General features: G+C 29.3%; 1 protein-coding gene and 6 non-coding genes across 7 annotated transcripts; all 7 read right to left on the bottom strand.

Annotated features, from left to right (window-relative positions):
• Positions 1-91: 91 nt before the first annotated feature.
• Positions 92-6295, bottom strand: LOC125810036 (external alternative NAD(P)H-ubiquinone oxidoreductase B1, mitochondrial). Its single transcript, XM_049489550.1, has 10 exons — positions 6023-6295; positions 4679-4955; positions 4195-4401; positions 3598-3848; positions 3013-3232; positions 2781-2885; positions 2012-2275; positions 1687-1808; positions 782-901; positions 92-421 (listed from the first exon to the last, which is right to left on the bottom strand). Exons 1-10 carry the CDS (start codon positions 6100-6102, stop codon positions 334-336), a joined length of 1734 nt encoding a protein of 577 aa, XP_049345507.1. The 5' UTR covers positions 6103-6295; the 3' UTR covers positions 92-333.
• A 9415-nt stretch (positions 6296-15710) lies between these two features.
• Positions 15711-15820, bottom strand: LOC125810191 (small nucleolar RNA snoR97). The gene has a single exon (XR_007441848.1). It is a non-coding gene; the product is annotated as a small nucleolar RNA snoR97 (small nucleolar RNA).
• A 61-nt stretch (positions 15821-15881) lies between these two features.
• LOC125810200 (small nucleolar RNA Z278) lies at positions 15882-15999 on the bottom strand. Its single transcript, XR_007441855.1, has one exon. It is a non-coding gene; the product is annotated as a small nucleolar RNA Z278 (small nucleolar RNA).
• Positions 16000-16344: 345 nt separating this feature from the next.
• Positions 16345-16429, bottom strand: LOC125810193 (small nucleolar RNA snoR117). The gene has a single exon (XR_007441850.1). It is a non-coding gene; the product is annotated as a small nucleolar RNA snoR117 (small nucleolar RNA).
• An 89-nt stretch (positions 16430-16518) lies between these two features.
• On the bottom strand, positions 16519-16610 carry LOC125810199 (small nucleolar RNA Z223). Its single transcript, XR_007441854.1, has one exon. It is a non-coding gene; the product is annotated as a small nucleolar RNA Z223 (small nucleolar RNA).
• Positions 16611-16651: 41 nt separating this feature from the next.
• On the bottom strand, positions 16652-16740 carry LOC125810192 (small nucleolar RNA U36a). Its single transcript, XR_007441849.1, has one exon. It is a non-coding gene; the product is annotated as a small nucleolar RNA U36a (small nucleolar RNA).
• Positions 16741-16956: 216 nt separating this feature from the next.
• LOC125810194 (small nucleolar RNA snoR134) lies at positions 16957-17113 on the bottom strand. The gene has a single exon (XR_007441851.1). It is a non-coding gene; the product is annotated as a small nucleolar RNA snoR134 (small nucleolar RNA).
• Between the last annotated feature and the right edge of the window lie 1336 nt (positions 17114-18449).

Raw genomic sequence — 18449 nt, 5'->3', positions numbered from 1 at the left:
CAAGTTAATCAGGTCAATAAATTTCAAACACCAGATGCTTGAATCTATAAAAAAAAAAAAAAAAAAAAGGAGATAACTTAACAATCTCAATCACTTGCTAAAGAACAAGTTTATACATTCAAATTTGCAAGATTCAAAGTGTATTTCTCCAGGAACTGATCATGGGAAATAGATACAAATACAATGGAGTGTGACATGTACATTCTTAAAAAAACATAAATTGATGTCTGGCTTCAACTGCTGTAACCGGATGGATACAAGCATAAACATAGCAAGCGAAGCAAATCAGTGAAAAACACGCACCGCACCGCCTTCTATGTGGAGTTGAACTCATTAAATCCGGCTTGAATCTCTTCCGAAAATGTATCTTCTTACCCAATCACCAACCACTAAGTACCTTGTGCGCCAGCTAACTTGCTTGCTGAAATGTAAATAAAAATATCAGATTTAGACTCTTTGAATACAGAAGGAAGAAACGATACACTCCCTTCGTTTCATCTCATGTCTTGGTTTGACTGGACATTGGACAATGAAGTTTAAGAATGTAAAGAAGACTTTTAAATCTTATCGTCTTAAACTAAAGTTGTAACATACCAAAAAGATATCCTTTAAATCTTGTGTCATGTCATTCTGAGTGCAAGTATGAATAAGATGCCAATGTTGAAATTAAAAACTTAATAACTAGAAAGATGGATTATTTTTTCTAGAACAGACTAAAAAGGAAAGTAAGACACATATATTAATATAATATGCAAGTCATACGAAAGCTGTCAATTATTACCTTGCATACACAGAGTACCATAGCCACTGTGTGCTATGGCCCATAGAAACCCAGTCCCCGGGAAGTTCTGCTGCTGCTTGATCTCCACCTAAAGGAGCGAATTGCCCTAAATGGCGATACCTGAAATGTAACATATCATTAAGCCAAGAACCACTGAGAAGGAGAGGATTGATGCCTATGTTTGAAACAATTAGATATTCGATCATGGTAGCATAACGAAATTATTGTGAATGAGGATGTATCTATTTACTGATAGGAAAAGCAGGTTAGACGCCAAGATCATCGAGTCAATAAACAACATGAGCAGCTAATAACATTGAAGAAGTTGCTGATAAGTGTAAATTTGATGGTTCTCTAAACAAAACACACTGCAGAAAAGAAGGCTGAAATGATAAAGGGCCAGTGACCACATTTCTGATCTTTTTGTCTAAGTCACAAATGTTTTTAATAAAAGCGTTAAAACTTGTGGTAAAAAACACCAAAACTATCCCTTTTTCGCAAATTTCGTATCTCAACTATCCAATGGTCCTTTTTCCTCTATCATCATATATAAAGCGGATCAAGCCAACTGATAGTCGTTCCCTTTTCCTACCTAAACTATCACAATCTACTCACCTAGGTATGTTTTAATACATAGATGGTGATAGTTTAGATAGGAAAGTGGAACAGTTGGTAATAGTTCAGGTCGGGAAAGCGAACATATGATAGTTGGGGTGTGAAAATTGCGAAAAAGTGATAGTTCAATGTGTTTTTGATCATTATCTCAAAAAGTTTTTGTTGTATGGAAGAACAATTTCTCAAGAATGAAATTCTGGTCATATTTCAGCAGTTAGTTATCCCAGTATGCTTACATGCAACAAGGAAATAAGAAAAAGAAAGTTTCAAAAAAGGTGAGCTATATATACTCGAAGGGAAGAAATTCATGACGTCCAGAGCTTTTAAAACGGCGAGGTCCTTCAGGATTACTTTTGCATTGATCCCAGCGGTTTAAGCATCTAGCAAGATATGTACCTTGTTGAGCAGCAACCTAAAGCATGTGAAAAGATAAGAAATCGAACTAAAGCAGAATGCTGAGTGAAAAGCTATGTTGCTCGGATTCTCAAACATATCCTCGAAAAGTAGTGCATTTTTTGATAGATCCGACGAGGGTGCGGTAATAATTTTTGGAGAGTCCGAGCAACATTGGTGAAAAGACAAACATGGATGGAATCTGAACGATGAAAGATGTACCTGAGCAGTGGCAGGTAGACTTTTCATCTGAGAATCTACATGAGAAAGGGCCAACTTAAAACCTTCAATATCTACCTCCTCTCTTTCATTTCCCTCTGAATCCCTGAATAAGTCTTTCGCCTCTAACAAATGTTTGTTCTTCAGATATAAGTCCACTTGAGGATAACGGATAATTATGTCTTCCAAAACATCTCGGAATTCCTCGACGCTTAACGTTCCAGAATCATCCTTATCCGCAGCTTTAAAAATGGTTGAAATATCTTCCTAGACCGCGTAGTTTCACAGAAATGAAATTTTAGGGGGAAGATATAAAGCCAATAAAAATAGTATCTTGAAAACATAATTGTGGAGAATATAAGATGTATGATCATCCTCATACAGCATATATTTCATTCTTCTGTAGTTTCTTTTCCATTCATCTTAAGATGCCAAATATTCTAATCATGGTCAAAAAGTTTGAAGTGATTAACTGCAAGGACAGTAACTATTGGCCTCTTCATATAAAATCAACTTCATCGAATATTTGGTCCATTTCTTACATTTATAAGGCATGGGCACTACAAAATTATTGTACGTCGAGTAACATCAAAAGTATTGGTTTTGACGTGACACAACAAACTAGCATTATTATCCTTATGGACCCATAAATCATGGACTATTCACTATCAATATCTGGAAAAAATTTACCACAGATAAAGAATTGAATGTACTACAGATCAAAAATTGATTAAATATTTGAGTACAGTTATTTGAAGTAAGGCTTCTTTACCATTACTTTACGTTGATCTATAGATGCACAATCACCTAGTGCGTACACGTTACTACAGCCCTTCACTCGCAACCATTCATCAGTTGCTAGAATACGTCTTTTTTCCTACAAAGGGGAAATGAAAAAAATTAAATGGTGATTAATTAATTAAACTCAAAAAGAGTAACTTTTTAAGTATGCATTTAGTGCAGAAACCGCCATGAAACACTAAAAGAAAGGGAATGCAAGATACCTGGCCAACTTGTTCCATGAAATCCTTCACAAATGGGCGGGTACCAACTCCAGTTGACCATACAACCATCCCGTAGGGTACTTCAACGTGTTTTCCTGTAGATTTTACTTTCATGTTGATGAAATGATCAGAGACACTAGTGACACGGCAACCTGTCGAAACCTCAATTCCATCTCTTTGAAATTTCTGTTCAGCAAATGAGCTTATTCTTTCATCAAATCTGCAGAGACACAAATTTGCAATTTCAGGGTTGTTGATTAAAAATGCTTCTGAAATTGTCTCTTAACTGAGTGGAAATTACAACAACAACGCCTTAGTCCCAACCAAGTTGTGGTCGGTTATGTGAATCCCCACTTCTTCATTTAAACTCATTCTAAGTCGCGAACAAGAAATATACTTTATTAGGAAGTGCATGCGAAGTATAACAAATGAATGCCCACAAGAAGTACATTGTATGAATTAAACTTTCTTCACACCTCTTTCTTCCTTACTCTCAAATCTTTCAGCACAACATCGACATCAAAGAGGCTGTAGCATGCATTAAAAGTGCAGTGGTAAAGTGAATCTAGGAACGGTGCATCTTACGTGTTCAGGATATGATCTCCAGACTGGATAACCGTTATCTTCACAAAATCCTTAACTGAAGGATATATTTTAACCAAATCCTCATAAACATAGTCATGTAGCTCAGCAGCAAATTCCACTCCAGTTGGACCCCCGCCAACTATAACAAAATGGAGGTTGGTCCTTCGCTCTTCTTCACTTAGGCCAGGAATGACAGATTTTTCAAAACAATCTATTACTGTCCTCCGTATCCTTTGAGCATCTTCAACTTCCTGTACGAAACATGATTCATTTATTTTTAACGAAAAGAAATTTTACACTTCAAGAAAAATAAGAGATGTCTCAATCTGATCAGGTTCAAAAATGCATACAGACACCTCCCTTGCAGGAGTAAAAAATGTCATTCGAACTCTCAAGAAATATCGCCAGGTCAGTGTTGGATCCTCCAAAAGTAGTGTATTGTTGGAGGATCCAACACTGTCCAGCAATACTTTTTTTATATTTTTTTTGAAAATGGTAATGATCTGTCCAGCAATATTTTAAGAGAGTCCGAGCAACATAGGGAAGAAATGTCATGCATCCCCAACTAAGTTAAGAAAGGCTTTATGGAAGTCCTACCTTCAGAAAGTGGCAATGTTCCATAACACCTGGTGTGTTAAAAGTATTTACTTGAGCTCCTACTGCGACAACCAAATAGTCATATTGTAGGGAGAAATCATTATGTCCTGCCAAATTATCATTGATACCAGAACGGCAAGATACTGTGCGGTTTTCTGGATCAATCTTCAGACATTCTGCTTCCCAGAATTGAATTTCGCCACTACTCTGCCAGACCAATTAACAAAAATTAAACAATAAGAGACAGAAAAATCTTCAAAAGAAAACAAGACAGCCTTGGAGAAACTTTAGCACATACTAAATGTAATATTCCCGGGATCAGGTTAGAACAATCAAAAACCAAGTGAAAGAGGAAGCATTGAAGGAGCAAAAGAATCTTTCTAAGATGCAGTGCACAAAGCTATACTATTCATTCCAAATCTTGTGAGTACAACATAAAAATACAAATAACATGTAAGCAAGTTCCTTATCATAATTTCCTTACCTTCTTTATTATGTTCCGAACCGGCTCTACTATGCTTCGTGCCTCAACTGTCCCACATGTGACACTAGGTAACAATGGTGTAAATGCAAAATAGTTCCGCGGCGAAACCACTTGAACATCATATGAAGAAATATCAACATCTTTTAGGAAGCTGGTACCACCCCATCCTGTTCCAAGCACCACTACTCTCTTCTTCTTAGACTCTGGTTGATTCTGTTCAACAACTTGTTTTCCACTCTCTACATTTGATTCCGCATATACCAATAGACCTCCAGTACTGTAACAACCAGAAGAAAAATATAAGTAGAAAAATCCTCTACCAAATATGGATGAAAAAGATCAGTCTTTAAAGGAACCACAACATTTCATTCATTAAACATCAATCCTTCAAGTGAATTAGTTTAGTAAGTCTGTTGATAAATGCATTTGCTCCCGTTGTGAATTCTATAAACGTAATTCATTGTATACAACTTAAGAGGCATATGTCTAGGACTATAGAAACAGAAACGACGAAGTAAGAAATCCATAACAACCTAGTAATCAGAGAGAGAAGTTTCCAGAGCCAAACCAGTTCATGTCTAACTTATTAAAATAAATTGTTATCCACCATGTTTTGTCAAGCTCAGCTCATTAAAAACTCTACTCCCACTTTAAATCCATGCTACACAATTTTACCTTTGTAGAGCATCCGATTTACTCGAGCTATACTCCACAAGAATTAAAAAAAGAATGGCCACTAAGAGTTTACATTGTTATATACAAATTCACATTATTCAAACCAGCATGTGGAGTCATAACAACAAACGATCGCCTAAAAAGATACGACACTTGGACCTAACTCAATCTCGAAAGCTAACTCACAGGGGGATTGCCCAAGTCCATATAAGCAAACCATTAGTCCATTTCCTAAAACTTCTAACTCACTCTAACACTTTCATTTAGCTTCTCTGGATCTAAGAGTCAATGACAATATGTTCAAGTGTCAAAACAAATTCAGAGATTCTCCTTTCAGTACAAAATCAAGAACCCAAAAGGTAGAGATGAAGAAAAATGGCTATCAAGAGCTTAGCTAAAATATTTGAAACCCTCATCTTCTTTTTGTTCAAAGATTGAAACTTTATCAATATTTCTGTCAAATATTGGTTTAAGCTAACTAGCTAAGAATCAAATGAGCAATGAAACAAGGGAGTTTAAGGTGAATAAGCTCTTACGAGTTGTTTGGTTGAAAATCAGAGTCATATTACACAAATAACAAACAAGTTAATGAAAAATCATCAAGAAACAAAAAAAAAAAATGAAGTCACTAAAAAATTTAACAAAAATGAAGGGATCAAAAAGAATAACCTGACAGAACAGAGAACCAAAAGTTTAGAATAAGAAGAATGGCTATGAAGAACTTTGCTTAAATATGTGAAACCCCTCATCTTCTTTCTTTTTCCTCTTAACAAAAATTGTTCAAAGATTGAATCTATTCTCAGTATTTCTGTCAAAATCTTGATTTAATGGATAAAATGAGTAATTATGAGATAAAGGAGTGGTGAAAAAAAAAAAAAGGAATCCTAGTACAATAGTGTCATTATATGAGTTGTCTGAAAATGTTACAAGTTTGACAACTTTAAAAAAATTGTGAATTTGGTGTCCAAACTATGGGATTTGAGAAATGGTTTATCCAAGTTTTTTTTTTATTAGTTAATCTTTTTTCATAGTCTTATTTTTTTAATTAGATGTTCCCAAATTGATGGTTTATCTAAGATTTATACATGTGACACATCTTACAACTTATAATTTAATATTCCTTTGTTTCACTCACAAGCAACCTTCTCATATATTGAATTTGCTTAGTATAATTTATAATAGGGGAAAGGCAATGACTTTGTGTGAGGAATTATTTTATTGTAAGGCACAACTATTAGTATTATTAGTTGTGTAAGGAATTATTTTATTTATATTATATTATGATTTGTGGAATTCATGTTTTGTTTTTTTTTCTTGGCCTTTTGTTTTTCTTTCTTACTCTTCTTCTATTTCCTCATTTTTTATTTTTTTTTAATTTAATTTTGAAATCAATTTAATAACCCCTCTTAGTTTGTACAGATGAACATAATTATTATTATTTTATTTATTTATTTTAACAAAAAATATTTTTTAAATTATAATTTTTATTATTATATAAATAAAGGCTATGAGCATAAAAAAATTCAAGTTAATTCTTTGAACGGCCACTTATGTCATGAAAATTGACCATTAAAATTATTTTTATTTCTTTTTCTCTCATTTTTCATTTATTGTACGTTAAAAATTTCCGCCTTTATATTTCGTGTCTTTTTAATTTCTACTTTTAGGAACCATTTAAACATAAAAATTGATTTTTGACCATGAAAATTTGAAACACAGACTTTTCTTTTTTAAGGTATATTTTGAATTTGAAAAACATGTTAGTTTAATGTGTTTTTTCAACTCACTTTTCACTTTTGAAATTGTATTTAAGTATATATGAACATTATTTTGAATATTTTTTTGCAAAAAGAAAACAAAATTCTATTTTCAACTTTAACTCCATATATTTCAAATACAATAAAAAAAAATATATTAATTCTATAGTCAAATGCGTAATAATAATAATCATAATCATGATTTTAATGTTCATAACTTCTAAATATTTTATGTGTAATTTAATAACAAGTGTTTTATTAATAATATTTTAAAAATTAATTATCAATATATTATGTCGTTATTTAATGATAAAAATAATAATTTTTAAAAATATTTTCGATTAAAATAGATAAGTAAAAAACTAAATTATTTTTATTTATATAAACTGAGGGAGTAATTAAATTGATTTCAAATTAGATTTTGGAGAAAATAAAAAGTGAGAAAAAAGGAGAAAGAGAAAAGTAAGAAAGAAACAAAGGTAAAGCATGGATCCGACGTGTCAAATATAATATCAATAAAATAATATTCTTGTATTCCTACTTATATATAAGAGTGAGTTTATGATAGGACATTTGAATGTCCCATCATAAACTCCCTATATTCTACTTATATAATATTCTACTATAAATCTTTTTTTCTAATATATAATATATATTTATTTTCTAAGGGAGTTTATATAATATAATATATAATATAATATAATATATAATAATATAATATAATAAATCATTTACAAATGACTTAAAATATTTAATATTTAAAATTCTACCATAAAATAGGTTGACTCTCAAAATTCTATCCGGGTCACATATATTGAGACAGAAAAAATAACATATATCATTTTAAAATTAACAAAAAAGTATTAAAAATAATAATAATTAACAACTTAAAATATCTGGAAGACATTTTAAAAGGGTTAATTTTGTAATTTTATCCATATCACATAAATTAGGAAGTTATTTGAAAGTTACATAAAAATATTATAAATCACAATAATGAATAACTTAAAAAAAATAATTTAAAATGAGAATTTCTAATGAACGTTTGAATTTCCCATCATAAACTCCTTATATAATACATAATATAATAGTATAATATAATAAATCATTTTTTCTACTATATAATATATATTTATTTTCTAAGGGAGTTTATATAATATATAATATAATATAATATAATATATACATAAACTCCCTTTTATTATATAGTAGAATAGAAAATAAATATAATATATATAATATAATATAATATATAATAATATAATATAATAAATCATTTACAAATGACTTAAAATATTTAATATTTAAAATTCTACCATAAAATAGGTTGACTCTCAAAATTCTATCCGGGTCACATATATTGAGACAGAAAAAATAACATATATCATTTTAAAATTACCAAAAAAGTATTAAAAATAATAATAATTAACAACTTAAAATATCTTGAAGACATTTTAAAAGGGTTAATTTTGTAATTTTATCCATATCACATAAATTAGGAAGTTATTTGAAAGTTACATAAAAATATTATAAATCACAATAATTAATAACTTAAAAAAAAATTTAAAAAAAAAGTGCAAATTTGGATGACTCTTCAAATTTCATTTGTGTCACATAAATTGAGACAACAAAAATAGCATATATTGCGTCCATTTTAATTTATTTGTCTTAATTTTTTTTTATATTTACAAATTGCGTAAAAATACTATAAATCATGATAATTGACAACATAAAATATGTTTTGAAAAAGATACAAAAAATTGCACTGATTCTTGAAGTTAATCTATCGTAAAAATACTATAAATCATGATAATTGACAACATAAAATATTTAAAAAATATATACATATAAAATATTTCGATTGATTCTTGAAATTAATCTATCGTTAAAATTTATGTATAAAATACAATAAATCGTGATAATTGACAACTTAAAATATTTATTAAAAATGCACAAAAAAAGAAATTGACTGATTCTTAAAATTAATCTATCAATGTCACATAAAATGAGACAAAAGTAGTAGTATGTATTATTTAATGTCAAATTACTGAAAACTACGTAAAATGTATTGTAAATCTTATCAATTAACAACATTTGATTAACTCTTGAGATTTTATCTATGCTACATACATTGAGACAAGTGGAGTAATATATATTAAGTATTTACAAATTACGTAAAAATATTATAAATTACATTATTAATAACTTAAAATATTTAAAAATCATATTAAATTTAAATAACTCACTATATTTTATCTGTGTCACATACATTAGGACAAAAAATAATAGTTATTGGGCCCGTGCGTAAGAGAGTTTATGCCCAAGTATAATATATAATATTCAATGACTCTTCAAATTTCATTTGTGTCACATAAATTGAGACAACAAAAATAACATATATTGGGTCCATTTTAATTTATTTGTCTTATTTTTTTAAATTTTTTATATTTAAAAATTGCGTAAAAATACTATAAATCATGATAATTGACAACATAAAATATGTTTTGAAAAAGATACAAAAAATTTCATTGATTCTTGAAGTTAATCTATCGTAAAAATACTAGAAATCATGATAATTAACAACATAAAATATTTCAAAAATAAATACATTTAAAAAAATTCGATTGATTCTTGAAATTAATCTATCGTTAAAAATTATGTATAAAATACAATAAATCGTGATAATTGACAACTTAAAATATTTATTAAAAAAACAGAAAAAAAATTTGACTGATTCTTAAAATTAAATCGTGATAATTGACAACATAAAATTGTTCAAAAATGTTGTATGTGGGTAGTCTTATTGTGCCTTCAATAGCGTCAAAGAAAGTACAGGTTTGTGATAAAAAGCCTTATTCCTTTATCCACGCAATCAATCGCTTCAAAAACTTCGTTATTAGCCCCAACACATACCATTTATGTTATTGACCCCGTGCATAGCACGGGCAACAAAATCTAGTAATTAATATAAGTTGCGCCTCACAGTAAAAAGTTTCAGGAAGTAATGGCCCAAAATATGAATAATCTTAGAACCATTATTTTAATATTCTTAGAGAGTCAATGACTCAGACCTCTTAACTAGAATATTACATTGTGTATAGGTCAGTCTTTATAGGGAAAAAAAAAGATAAATATACCTGAACTATCGTAAATGGTATATTATAATGTGATTTGTGAAATTCATGTTTTATTTTTCTTCTTGGCCTTTTGTTTTTCTTTCTTACTCTTCTTCTATTTCCTCATTTTTATTTTTATTTTTATTTAATTTTGAAATCAATTTAATAACCCCTCTTAGTTTGTAAATGAAAATAATTATTATTATTATTTTAACAAATTATAATTTTCATTATTATATAATTAAAAGTTATGAGCATAAAAAAATTCAAGTTAATTCTTGAACGGTCACTTATGTCATGAAAATTGACCAATAAAATTATTTTTATTCCTTTTTCTCCCATTTTCATTTATTGTACTTTAAAAAAATTCGCCTTCATATTTCGTTTCTTTTTAACTTCTACTTTTAGGACCCATTTAAATATAAAAAATTATTTATAAAATAATTTTTCACTTTATTTAAAAACTGATTTTTGACCATGAAAATTTGAAACATAACCTTTTCTTTTTGAAAGTATATTTTAAATTTGGTAAACATGTTGGCTTAATGTGTTTTTTCAACTCACTTTTCACTTTTGAAATTGTATTTAAGTATAATATAAACATGCAAAAGGAAAACATAACTCTATTTTCAACTCTAACTATATATATTTCAAATACAGTAGAAAAAATATATGAATTCTATAGTCAAATGCTTAATAATAATAATCATAATCATGCTTTTTATGTTCATAACTTCTAAATATTTAATGTATAATTTAATAACTAGTGTTTCATTTTATATATATATTTAGAGAATCATTTTACTAAACTAGTTTTATCAATAATATTTTAAAATTTAATTTTCAATATCTTATGCAGAGAATTAATGATAAAAATAATAATTTTTTTAAAAAAAAATTGTTAAAATAAATAAGTAAAAAATAAATTATATTCATTTATACAAACTGAGGAAGTAATTAAATCGGTTTCAAATTAGATTTTGGAGAAAACAAAAATGAGGGGGAAAAAAAGGGAAAGAGAAACAAAGCCCAAGAAGGAACATAAAGCATGGATCCCACATGTCAGAATATAAAATCAATAAAATAATATCTTCATACAACTAGTATAAATTGTGTCTCACACGTAGTAAATTTTTTTAGGAAGTAATGGTCTAAAATTAACAAAATGGGTTGATGGACCCTTCTATTTATATGTGTTTGTATTCTGGACCCTTCTACTTGACTATTTGTCAACTGAACCATTAAACTCAATAAAATTCTATGTTTTAAGACTTTCTGACCGTTGACCAAACTTATGTGGCAACTCAATTATTGAGTTGGCACAAATATGTGATGTTACACATAGAAGGAGCGTGATAGATCAAATTTTAGACTAAAAATATTTTTTTTCTTTTTAAAAATTGAATAAAAAGATAAAAAATAAGAAAATTAACTTTTGTTCAGTTCTTTCTTCTTTTCCCACCCCACCCATCCCCATTTATTTTTTTTCTTTCTACTCTCAAACCCCCATTTCTCTTCTTTCTCCCCTTTCCGATCCTTTCCAATTTCTTGTTTCTCTTTTTTTTCACATTTCCGGGAATAGAAATGAAATTATATTGTTGTTGTAGATCTGTATTTTCCTTTTATTTTTGGGGTAATTTATAACCCATAAAGTAATAAAGATTCAACAATCTTGAAAGATGAAAAGTGATTGTTGAATGTCTTTGTGAAATTAGGTGAAATGTGTTATGTAAAATTTTGTATAAATATTAGAGTATATTGATGTATTTTAATGGCTATTTGTTAACATCAATGGGGAAAAGAGATTTATGGTGGTTCAAGTTGTAGATGTGAATGTACGTAAAAGAAATACGATTAAAAGTTGTGAATGAAAGAAATTTTGAAAAAAAAAAAACTAAATGATAATTGTTAGTTATTTAGGAATGTAATGATACTAGTGAGAATGGAAGGTTGTGGTGGTATCTCTAATGTAAAAAAAAATAAAAATGAAGAGAGGTGAAGGGAAGAAGGAGGAATGAAGTGAAAAAGAAAGAAAAAACAGATTTTTATAATAATAATAATAAGTGATGTGTCATTTAAAATGTGATGTGGATGATGATATGTCATTTTTGTCAAGTGTTTGAAGTTCACACACAGCGAAAGGAGTTTAAATGCTTAGTTTTACTGAGTTTAAGGGTTCAATTGACAAATGATCAAGTAGAATGGTCCAGAATACAAATGCATACAAGTATAAGGGAGGACTATGGGAGAAGACTAAGTATTTTTTTAATATTCTTTGTTTTAATTTTACCGGTGGGGTAAGAACTATGGGGGAAGACTAAGTATTTTTTTTAGTTGAGATTGAGTTGCACCAATAATCAGCGTTAAGTTTGTTTCTATTTGTATTTGAAATGGATAAATTGACGTAACATATTCAGAATGAGCATCTTGATGTATGTTATTTATAGATGACATTGTTTTGATTGAAAAAACGCACATTGGAGTCAATAATAAATTGGAGGCGTAGAGACAGACTTTGAAGTCTAAAGGATTCAGAAAGAGGCAAAGAACAGGTTCAAAATAGAGTATTTGAAGTGCAAATTCAATGATGAAACGTATAAAACGGGCGTGAAAGTGAGATATGATACTCAAGTTATTCCAAGAGTGAAAGATTTAAGTATCTAGGGGTCTCAGATCAAAGGAAATGGAAAGATCGACGATGATGTCACGCACTGTATTGGTGCGACATGAATGAAGTGGAGGCTTGCATCCGACATCTTGTATGACAAGAAGATACCATCAAAACTTAAAGGTAAATTTTATAAAGTGATAGTTAGACTGACTTTGTTGTATGGGACTAAATGTTGATTAGTCAAGAACTTTTATGCTCATGAAATGTGACTATAAAAAATGAGGATGTTTTAAGATGGATTTTGGGCATTCTAGGAGTATAGGATTCGGAATGGGCATATTCGGATCAAAGTGTGAGTGACATCTGTGGTGGACAAGATGCAAGGAAAAAATTGAGATAGTTTGGACATTTGAAAAAGAGATGCCCAATAAGGAGATCTGAGAGATTGGACATAGTGGGGCCGATGAGAGACAGAGGTAGACCAAAGAAATATTAGTAAATGTAATTAGACAAGACATGACACATTTTTAACTTACTGAGGACATGACCTTAGATGAGAGGTTATGAAGGTCACATACCAGTAGTGGTGTGTATCGGTCGGTTCAGTTCGGTTTTAAGTATTATCGGTTCGATTTATTGATTTTCGATTTTTGAATATGCTAAACCGATAAACAAACCAATAAGATATTTGTTATCGGTTTTCGGTTTATCGGTTTTCGATTTAACCAATAAGAAAATGATTTTAAAACACATATATGACTTATCCAATAATTTGACGTGATACGCATACATCGAAATAATCATCACAAACGGGACAACAAGGACCAACATGCTGTATTTTGGTCATCACAACAAAGTCTTGGTCAATTTTCGATCACCATAATATATAAAACGAGATCCCCTTTATGCAATAAAGAGAATCAAATAAAACCAAATCATAGACAAGAGTCAAAACAATAGCAAATGAGGCCATGTTTATGGCAAATCATATAAAGACCCAACTAAATAAAGTTCTTACTTTATTTTATTTTTAAAAAACACAATCTGAATTCCGTTAATCAAATTGCGCATATTTACAATCGTGCAAAAGCTAATATTAGTCAATTATAAACTAACTAAAGTAAATAAGTAATACTAAAAAGTAGAACCTAAAGGTTAAATAACTAAAAGTAGAGAGGAGAGTTAACTGTTAAGTAGTGTTAATTATTGCGTAGGATTTTTATATTTTTAGTCTAATATACTACTAATTAAATTTATATTTTTTGTTGATATATTATATATATGTATAACTAAATATTAAATAATTATATTTTTAATGGGTTATCAGATAACCCAATATTAAAAAATCAATAACCCAATAATCTTTTTTTGTAAAACCATTAAATAACCGATAACCCAATAACAATAAACCAATAACACTTTTATCGGTTCAGTTTATCGGTCAGTTCGGTTTTTGCACACCCCTACATACCAGGGTAGAAAGTTACTGTTAGGGAATGATTGTTTTTGTTTTTTAAGGGTTTTGGCTTGTGGTATTTGTCATTGTACTAACTGTATTATTCGCTCAGGATATTTGTCATCTTTGTTGTTTAATGTATTTCCACTATCACGCTATTTTATGGTTCTTGTTCCTTTTTTATAGGCTTCGTGTTGTTTTCTTTGTTAGTACATATGTTTGCTACACGATTTTCTTCTTCTTTGTACTTGAATTTGCTACTCTAGAGCTGAGAGGCTTTCAAAAACAACATCTCAACATCCACGAGATAATGATAATGTCTGTATACGCTCTACTCTTCGTAGTCGTCACTTGCAAAATTATACAAGATACATTATTATTGTTGTTGTGATCATCCAAATAATTCTATAAATGATTTTTCTTAAAATGTGAGATTAAAGAATTTTAAAATAGGATACATTACATGTAAAAATTAACTTAATTGGTATATAAATTATGTACACCAACAATATACCAATTATTTAAACTCATATTATGTTGCTTTGTCCAAAATGTGTAAGTTGTCCAATAAAAGGAGGAGAAATTGAAAATTGACGAAATCGATATTCATACAAAAGGGGAGAGACTTCCTTAATATATTTATTTTGAAAAATATCTTTTGTCACAAATAATTTTTGAAAGAATATTTTAATCTCATAAACTATAAACAAAATTTAAGTACCTTATTACTATCTCATAAAAGATACTTTTTTCCTTTCAAAATACCTCAATTCAAGTAATTAAATATTCTTTAATTAAAAAATTAACATTTTAGACAGCTCCAATTGCCGGGTAAACAGGCTTGATTTCTCTTGTCAAGTATTTTCTTTAGTCACGTCTCAAAGTAAGAATGACTTTTATTAGAATATTTAGCCACAAATTGTATCTCTTGATGTTGACGTTGGTATATTAAGGGTTGCATATCAATACAATTCAATTTTAAAATTTATCATTATCAATTCAATTATCAGTTAAAGCATTAAATTTTGATGAAAAAACATATTTGGAAGTTACTTAAAATCAAAATCAAATTGACAAACCAAATAAACCAAAAGTAAAGAGTCTCCACTTTCTAGTATGTTACCTATTTTACTACTATCCTTAGTGGATCAAATATATCAATCATGCCTAATTTTTTTAACCAAAATAATAAAATATCATATCCTAGGAAATTGCAATGTTTGTCTTATTTGGCCTTCGTTAAGATCATTCCATCACTCAAAGCCCTAATGTAAAAAAAAATCAACATTGCATTAGTTATATACTTGGTATACTCAATTCATCAGAGCATTGAACCACAACAAGAAAGTCGACCAGCATTTTTACAGAATCCAAACAACATATCATACCACCTAAAAATACTTGCTCCAAAGACAAAAAATGTAGTGCTGTTATTTAACTCCAAACATGTTGATACAAAAGAAGAAGCTGATGACAACACTCTTAACACTATATGAGTTTATCAGACCCTACACCCAAATATAAAGGAGTAAGGGTATAGTGAACTCAAATATTTTCATCAAACAAACAAAAATACCAATTAAAAAAAGCCTCAGAAGAATCCAATATGATCATATGTAATATAGTTTCACCAAGTGGTGTTCTCCCTGCAAAGCAAGGTCTTGGATCCACTACACCTCATTAACACGGATTATATCATCATAAGCAAAACTATATTAGAAATTTTTAAAAATGTAGCTGCTCCATAGTGTACTCCAAACACATTTGACAAAAAGGGGTTATGAAAGGAGAAAAATACAATAGAGCAACACAAATAATATTGCTTCTAGGGAACGAGTTGATCGAAAATGGATTATGTTTCGACCACCAGATAAAGAAGCCTTGAAAATCATAACAAGTAAACTAGAGGTCATATTAGTTAGTCTCGACATTATTTATTCCACCATTTCTAGAGCCCGACTAATCCAAATTCACGCATTGACGACAAGATCATTACTAGAGGATAGAAACTCGACTAATCCAAATTCACAGAACGAGGAAAAAAACTAAAAAGGCCTCAGAAGCTAAAGGTAATATAACATCAATGGAGCTAAAAACTCCTCATATGGTACGGACAATTACCATACATCACTGGCCTCTAATTAACAATAAATCATCATAATTAACAGACATTTTACACATCAATTAAGAAAAAACTCAACTAATTACAATGTAAAACATAAATTTTTAGGCTCAGAAATATAAACAGCTCTATCAATCACGGAATATCAGAAGCAGAACTGGCATTAAAGCTGAATTTATATCATCACTGCCAAATTTCAAACTACAACAAATTAGTACCAAAAAAATAAATAAATTAGGCTCATATTAAGAAATTCAACCATTTTTTTATCATATGCTTCATAGATTACTCTCAGAAGCGCGGATAAATCTTCTAATCATAGCCAAAATAGAAAATAATATTTTTGGAGAATCCGATACAGACGATCAACAATATAGCAGTGGACTTAGGAGTAAAACAATAGAAAAAAATGCATAAACCCCACGTTGACACCGCAATTTGCTCTATGCCTCGTTGACTAGCTATATTTTTCATTGAATTAGAAGAAAAGCTAAAGGTGATATGAGGCATAATTAACAAAAAAAAATTGTTCTAAAAGAAGGGATTTAGCCGTTAATTTGACACAGATAAGCCATGGATTAAAGGTACAAAAGGGCTAATACTGCAACACTAAACGGCAAAAAACTTATAGCACGAGCTTTGGGGCTTCTAACTTCATGTAAAAAAATAATCAGATGAGCCCGGGAGGCTACGTGCAGAGATCTACAATTTGGTTAACAAAATTGACAAAAAACAATTAAAATTAATGAGACGCCATTGAAGTGTTAGCGGAGGAGGCTAGATTGAGAAGAGAATGATGAAGAAGATGAGAGTTCTTAGCATTATATAGAGGAGAAAGGGGACGGCGAAACCCTAATTGTATTGTTCTGGATCCGAGTTGTTAGCCCATTAAATCACAATTCCATTCAACCCGTTTAAGTTTGGGCCCATCAAAAATTGGATTAATATTTATTTAGTTTAGATTGATTCATGAGAAATTTTGTTAAATTATTTTTCTATTTGATATTGAGTAATAATAAAGAAAACTAATGATTTAATTAGATACTAAAAATTTATAAAAATAAAATAATTAAATTTAGAAAGAATTGAACGAGGTGGATTTTGTCGCATTTTAGCTCAAATCAATTCAATCCATTTTAGCCCAAATAAATTTGGAGTGAGTCATTGATTCACTTATTTATTGAAGAACAACTTCTTAATCATACAAATATTTCTATCATATTTAAATAAAAGCCTGAAATTTCAATTACAAAAAGTTATCATATTTATTAATTCTCCCAATAGTTTGAAATAATTACATATTGTCTCAATAATTAATAATTTCATATCAAATTTCAACGCATATGTATTTTTTCCATCAGATACAATGTGAAATACAGATAAATAAGGACTGATGCGAGCGAGATAGGAGAGAGGCGAATGAGATATGAGGGAGGCAAACGAGAGAGTTGGTGTATCTCAAATACATGCAAATCACATTATATATATCTGTGACATTTCAAATACATAGAGAGAGAAATGAGCGAGAGAGTCTGTGTATCCTAGATACATACAAATCAATTTGAATACAATGTATCTGAAACAAATTACACCTTCTTTTGACCCTAAATATCTGAGATACATATATCTGGATGCACTAAATACATGTATCTTAGGATCAAAATCTGCCACAAATGATAATTTCAAAAACTTACGGAAAGTGAGATTCGTGTTGTTTATCCATTTATTAACTTAATTTATTTTAATTAGTCCAAATTTAATCTAATCTGTCAATTTACTATTTCTAGTTAATAGTATTTTTTATCCATTAATTATAGATAAATTTTAATGTTTGATTTTTGTACTGTACTTCTTCTATCTCAATTTATGTGATTGTTTTTTTTCCTTCATTTTTTAAAAAAAATAAAATAAATTCACTTTGATTCTTTGAATGATAGGCATCATAACTATCTCAAACTATTTCTAAAAACTTATATTTTACCATGCAAATTATCAAATTATTATCTCTTTTTATATTTTTTATTAACGAGACAA

This window comes from Solanum verrucosum, unplaced genomic scaffold (genome assembly GCF_900185275.1).
Source record: "Solanum verrucosum unplaced genomic scaffold, falcon-dt-bn FXZP01000281.1, whole genome shotgun sequence".
NCBI classification, from domain to species: domain Eukaryota; kingdom Viridiplantae; phylum Streptophyta; class Magnoliopsida; order Solanales; family Solanaceae; genus Solanum; species Solanum verrucosum.
This window is presented reverse-complemented; position numbering and strand designations above follow the sequence as displayed.

What these genes read in the sequence shown, in the direction of transcription:
- LOC125810036 (XM_049489550.1), bottom strand. Translation starts at nt 6,102, where the DNA reads ATGAGGGGTTTCACATATTTAAGCAAAGTTCTTCATAGCCATTCTTCT. An exon ending in GGAGATCATATCCTGAACAC is followed by an intron (nt 3,233 to 3,597) that starts GTAAGATGCACC and finishes GTGTCTCTGCAG; the next exon opens with ATTTGATGAAAGAATAAGCT. An exon ending in CATGAATTTCTTCCCTTCGA is followed by an intron (nt 902 to 1,686) that starts GTATATATAGCT and finishes GTTACATTTCAG; the next exon opens with GTATCGCCATTTAGGGCAAT.